This window comes from Dipodomys spectabilis, unplaced genomic scaffold, assembly GCF_019054845.1.
Source record: "Dipodomys spectabilis isolate Male_0828 unplaced genomic scaffold, ASM1905484v1 ptg000097l, whole genome shotgun sequence".
NCBI classification, from domain to species: Eukaryota; Metazoa; Chordata; class Mammalia; order Rodentia; family Heteromyidae; genus Dipodomys; species Dipodomys spectabilis.
The window spans coordinates 3476612-3483216 of record NW_024870774.1 but is presented as its reverse complement, the minus strand read 5'-3'; the positions used below and the strand labels follow the sequence as shown (position 1 = coordinate 3483216).

General features: G+C 39.8%; 1 protein-coding gene across 1 annotated transcript in view; it reads left to right on the top strand.

Annotated features, from left to right (window-relative positions):
* Positions 1-212: 212 nt before the first annotated feature.
* Positions 213-6605, top strand: part of Rnf212b (ring finger protein 212B) — a 29664-nt gene continuing 23271 nt past the window's right edge. The window contains exons 1-3 of the mRNA XM_042686459.1: positions 213-312; positions 2594-2646; positions 3104-3178. Of these exons, the coding sequence (XP_042542393.1) occupies positions 213-312; positions 2594-2646; positions 3104-3178 (228 nt within the window). The remainder of the gene's footprint in view (positions 313-2593; positions 2647-3103; positions 3179-6605) is intronic.

The following is a 6605-nucleotide window of genomic DNA, read 5'->3' as shown; positions in this document are numbered from 1 at the left end:
TACTTTTCTAAGATAGATTGATAGACTTTATGACAGCATATTTACAACCTTTTTCTCACTTTATATGTACTTCCTGTGATCTATTGGAATGCCCACAGTAATGTGTTCATATCCTCAGACAATGGGAAACTAAACCAAGTATTTCATAAAGTTTGGAACAGCCCATAATTCAGCTATTCTTCATATTGTTCTTACTCTTTATCTGCTACAGAATGGATTGGTTTCATTGCAACCGTTGTTTCCGCAAAGATGGGGCCCATTTCTTTGTCACCAGCTGTGGCCATATTTTCTGTAAACACTGTATGACTCTGGGTAAGTGACTTATTTTCAGTTTCTGGCAAATATTTGTTTTTTGGGTTTGTTGTTGTTCTTTGGCGGTCCTAGGGCTTGAACTATGGGACTGGGTACTGGCCCTGAGCTCTTCAGCTCAAGGCTAGCACTCTATCACTTGAGCCACAGCACCACTTCTGGTTTTCTGGTGCTTAACTGGAAATAAGAGTCTCACGGAGTTTCCTGCCCAGGCTGGCTTTGAGCCAAGATCCTCAGATTTCAGCCTCCTAAGTAGCTAGGATTACAGGTTTGAGCCACCAGTGCCTGGCTCTGGCAAAAATGTTTTAATCTAGATAGAAATATTAGCCTTTCTTGTGTGATTTAGAACAAATATCATTTGGTAGGCCTATTGTGGGCTGAGATTCTGCCATTTGAGCCATACTTCCAGTCCTGTTTTTTTATTAAGTAGGGACTCAAAACTTCTGTCCAAGCTGGCCTTGAACCTCAGTCCTTCCACTCATTGCAGAAGAGGGATTTAACATAGTATACTTTGGTCAGACTTTACAGAAGTGTTATTGCAGTAGTTATTGTATAGGTTAGCAAGTGGGTAAAGCAAGTCCTTATTTAATTAATCATTGTAGTTTGAGACAGTAGCAGTATATAGACAGAGGACATTATAAAACCATGGTGCAAAGGGCTACCCATATTTGGGATTGATAGAATATAAGGAATAAGGTAAGAAATGATGAGAGATGAAGCTAGAGATCTGGCAGTGGCCACATGATGGAAGTCTCAGTATACCCAGCCAAAGATCCTGAACCATATCCTGTTGGATGGTAAAGGCTTGCAAGTGTTTTAGTGGTTTTTGTTTGCACTTGTTAGCTGATGCTGGGAACAATATGGAGGACAGACTGGGGAAAAAAATCTTCTTTCCTCTTCCCCAAAAGAAAGCAGTCAACTATGGTTGTCTCTGGAGAAGCTTTTTCTCTACATGGATCACATGACTCTTTTTTAAAGTTATCTGTTGATGTAACAAGGTAGTTCACTATAGTAACAGCAGCTCATTTTGGAGTGGTTTGTTTCTGAAGCATAAGCCATGTGATGTTTTCTCCTGACATAGAATTTATCTTAATAAATAACTAGCACCACCACTAACTAAGTTTGCACTTTAAAGAATAGGAACTTGAATTTTTACTTCTTTCAGATGGAACTAATTGGAGCATAAGAGAGCTTCAAAGCAAGTCTAGGATTATTAGCAATGTGATAAAAGGGCAGGAATCACTGGAGGAGTTCCTGATAGTACACAGTATGTGCCTGCTGTCAGGCAGATAGGATAACAAGTATACTAATTTAAAGTTAAGATCATTGTGTTGCTCCCAGTATTCTTGTAAACATTCTCAGGCTCTCCCATTGGGTGTTTTAAGTGGTCTTTTTTTTGTCTCAGAGAGGAAAATTGAGTTTTTTTGTTTATTTGTTTTTAGACAGGAAGAGGGGTTGGGGATTTAGCTCAGTGGAAAAGCATTTGCCTGGCCAGTTCAAGGCCCTGAGTTTGGTCCTCAGCTCTGGGGGAAAAAAAAGACAGGAAGATTAGTCAGTTGCTCACCTATAATCCTAGCTACTCAGGAGGTTGAGGTCTGAGGATCATGGTTCAAAGCCAGTCTGAGCAAGAAAGTCCATGAAACACTTAGCTCCAGTTAACCACAAAAAAGCTGAAAGTGGAACTGTGGCAGAGTGCTAACCTTGAGCATGACAGCTCAGGGACAGTGCCAGCTCTGTGTTCAAGCCCCAGAAAAGGTGTGTGTGCATGCACACACACACAGCTTACACACAACACACACATGAAAGATTAATAGAAATATAGTGTGAAAGCTTAATTAATATTTCAATATAATGTTGGGTACTGGTGGATCACACCTGTAATCCTAGCTACTCAGGAGGCTGAGATCTGAGGATCTGGGTTCAAAGCCATCCCAGGCAGAAAAGTCTGTGAGGCTCTTATCTCCAATTAACCACCAGGAAACTGGAAGTAGTGTTGTGGCTCAGGTGCTAAAGAGTGCAAGGACAGCACCCAAGCCCAGAGTTCAATCCTCACAACTGACATACACACACACACACACACACACACACACACACACACACATTCAACATATTAGTATGGCAGTACTGATTTGAAGAATAGAGCTTAGATTTAATGTTCCTTTAAAACAATATTTTAACTTCAGAAAGAACCCTTTTCTTGCTAGCCTACTTGATTATTACCATATATGTTAGGAATGTATTACTTTATTCCCATGAGAATCAAACTTTCTTTTTTACCTTTCAGAAAAATGTGCTGTTTGTGGTACTCATTGCAAGTATCTGGCTCTTTCTGATAATGTAAGTCACCTCCACCGCCCTACATCCCACCTCTGTCACAAACCATCTTATCCCATCCTAGCTTGTAGGAAGTATAAACAAAGTATAGGTAATACTTTAATAAAGAAAAGGAACAGCCAGGTGCCAGTGACTCACACTTGTAATCCTAGCTACTTAAGAGGCTGAGATCTGAGGACTGCACTTGGAAACTAGCCAAGGCAGGAAACTCTGAGACTCTTACCTCCAATTAATCATCAAAAAACTGGAAGTGGAACTGTGTCTTAATCAGTATAGAATGCTAGCCTTGAGCAAAGAAACTCAGGGGTGGCATCCTGCCCTCTATTCAAGCCCCAGGATTGCCATGAAAGAGAGAGAGAGAGAAAGAGAACAAAATAACTTGCATATAGCAATTGTAAAACGGTAAGATTATTTCATTTCATTGTAGATATTCTCACTGTGTTTCTTACTGTTTTCATAGCTGAAACCTCAGGAGAAAATGTTCTTCAAAAGCCCTGTGGATACAGCTTTGAAGTATTTTAGTCATATCTCTCAGGTATGAAAAACAAAAGTAAAGAAAAACTGATTTTCCAGGTAAATTCTAACTGCCTCATTCTTTTACCAAAGATTCACTTTAGATTGTTGTACATAATGGAGAGACTGCACTCTTTGCTTTCTTCCTGATATAGATCTCAGTCAGTTAACTTTTTTTTGGGGGGGGAGGGGGAAGAGGGGGTCAGCCATGAGTCTTAAACTCTGGGCCTAGCACTGACCCTGAGCTCTTCAGCTCAAGGCTAGCTCTCTACTACTTGAGTCACAGCGCTACTTCCAGTTTTCTGGTGGTTAAATGGAGATAGTAGTTTCACGGATATTCCTGCTGGCTTTGAGCTGAAATTCTCAGAACTTATCCTCCTGAGTAGCTAGGATTACATGCGTGAGCCACCAGCACCCAGCTAGCCAGTTAGCTTTTTTTTTTTCTTTTTGGTTGGTCATGGGGCATGAACTCTGGACTTAGGCATTGTCCCTCAGCTCCTCAGCTCAAGGCTAGCACTCTACCACTTGAGCCACAGTGCCAATTCTGGCTTTTTCTGCTTATATGGTGCTAAGGAATCGAACCCAGGGCCTCATCATGTATACAAGGCAAGCACTCTATCACTGAGCCACCTTCCAGCCCCAGCCAGTTAACTTTTTATTGACCCAGAATCTATAATAGGCTATTAAAAAATCACAATGTAGTTAATTCCTGTTTTGTACTTTCTGGTTGTTTTTTTTTTGTTTGTTTGTTTTTATTTTTTCTGATCGGTTGTGGGACCTGAACTCTGGACTTGGGCACTGTCTCTGAGCTCTTCAGCTCAAGGTGAGCATTCTACCTCTTAAGCCACAATGCCACTTCCAGTTTTCTGGTGGTTTATTGGAGATAAGAGTTTCACGGACTTTGCTGTCCCTGCTGCCTTTCAACCTCCATCCTCAGATCTCAGCCTCCTGAGTAGCTAGGATATGAGCCACCAGCACCCAGCCTGTTTTGTACTTTCTATTCTACTGTACCTGAATCTTTTGCTCATTGGCTGGTGCTCTATCAACTGAGTCATGCCTCCAAAACTGATGTACTTTCTAGTTCTAGTAAGTAGTCCCTGTGACTAAGAGATGTACTAGGGAGCTTTGTCATCTTTCTCTGCAGATAGGTTCATCTTCTAAAAATGACTTTGAATATACAGGCCTCTTGCAAACAATGGATTTGGTAGTTTAACTCTCAACCTTTTGCTTATAAATTTGCATTTATGAAAGTATGTCTTACTCTTCATTTTTATTTTTCCTTTACTTTTACGTGGTGGTAAGGATCTAATGATTTTCATTTTCAATTGCCCTTATAATAGTAACTCTTCATTTACTTATAACTGACTGCTTAAGTTTTATAAAAAAGGGTTTTTTTTTTTTTTTTTTTTTGGTTGTTGTTGTTTTGTCAGTTGTGGGGTTTGAACTCAGGGCCTGGATACTGGCTCTGTCCCTGAGCTCTTGTACTCAAGGCTAACCCTCTACCACTTTGAGCCACAGCTTTACTTCCTAGTTTTTGAGTGGTTAAATTGGAGATATGAGTCTCACTGACTTTGAACAGGGATCCTCAGATCTCAGCCTCCTAAGTAACTAGGATTATAGGCATGAGCTACTGGTTTCCAGCTAATAGATTTGGGTTTTTCCCCTAATGTGTCATCATTAGCAAACCATTGACCTTGTTAGAGCAATAGAAATATTGGAGAAAGTAGAAAGACGGCAGGAGAACTATTAGGGAGATTCCCAACTTGTAAAAACTTAGTTGTTGTTGTTTTTCTTCCCACTCTGCTGAGACTATTTTATAACCTCATTGAATTCCTATCTTGATATGCTTCTTAAAATTTTATCACTGTCCTTTTTGTTCTGTTGAGGGGATGGGGCATTCTTAGAATGGAACCCAAGGCCTTATACATGCTAGGCAAATCTTGTATCATTGATCTACAATCCTAGCCCTTATTTATTTGAGACAAGGTCTCACAAGTAGCTTAGGCTATCCTCAGATTCTCTGTTGTGCTGGGATTACAGGTATGTACCACTACACCTGGCTTCACTGTTTCTCTTCTGCATTTATTTTTCCAGTTGTGCTAGGGAAGATCTACCAGGAGAAGGCTACCATTCATAGCTCCACTTTTTTTTCCCCCACTATGGCTTGAACTCAGGGCATAGACAATGTCCCTGAGCTGCTTTTGCTAAAGGCTAGTATTCTACCACTTTAGCCACTGTATCACTTCCAGCTTTTTCTGTTTATGTGGCACTGAGGAATCAAACCCAGGGCTTCATGCATGCTAGGCAAGCACTCTACCACAGAGCCACATTCCCAGCCCAACTTCACCTTTTTTTCCATATGGAATTTGAACTCAGAGGCTCATGCTTGTTAGGCAGATACTCTACCAGTGAGCCACATCTCCAGTTCCTTTTTGTGCTAAATATATTTGAAATTGTGTCTCACTTTCTGCCTAGGCACATGTTTGGACTTAGATCTGCCTGTCTTAGGCTCTCTGTCTAACCTGAAAGAACAGGTTTATGTCACATCTCCAGCTTCTACTGTTAAGAAGGTGTCATGTGACCATTTCCCATAAAATCAGTAACAAGGCAAAGATGTCCACTTTCCACTAATTTTTCAATGTAATTTTGGAACTCCTAGTCATAGCAATAAGGTAAGAGAAAGACATAAAAGGAATTCACATAAGGAAAGAAGAAGTCAAACTAAGAAAGGCTAGTCTTGAATTATAATCCTCCATTCTTCCCATTTATAGCCACTGGTGCTAGCACCTCTTATTAGAGAACAGCTTTTCTAAACATGCAGATGATCCTTAGGCATCTTCTGGTTGCAGATACATGATTTAATTTTTTTATTCAGAATCTTATCCCTCAGTCCTAATTCAAAAGAGTAAGGATAATTAGTGCTTTGGCTGCATCCTGGATTTTAGCTGGTTAGGTGAACTATTATATTTGGGATAGTATGTTTAATCTTATGATGAAATAAAATCCAGCTGAGTCTGAAAGAGTAATGTAAAAAAGGTCACATGAACAACAGAAAGAGTAGACTTATAGTTAATAACTAAGCCTAGGATTAGTTAATCATCAGTAGAGAAATTATGTGTAGTTTGAATCTTAACCTGCCTAATCATGGGACCAATTACACATGGTCAAATAATCAAGATAAAATAAATAGGAAAGATTGGTTAATCATCACTTTAGTGAAGTGCCAGTTTGGTGAAGTCAGCGAAGTCTGAAAATGTATTTTCGTAAATCTGTAAAATTGAATAACTGATCCATGAAATACCCAGACCCAGATTGAGTCATTCAGTCATCTGCTTAAAACTTCCTTTCTCCATCAGATCTTTATTGATTCTCATATCTTAAAAGCAGTCCCAGCATTCTTTACTCCTTGTTTGACTTTATTTCTTATCATCACTTTTATCCCTTAACTT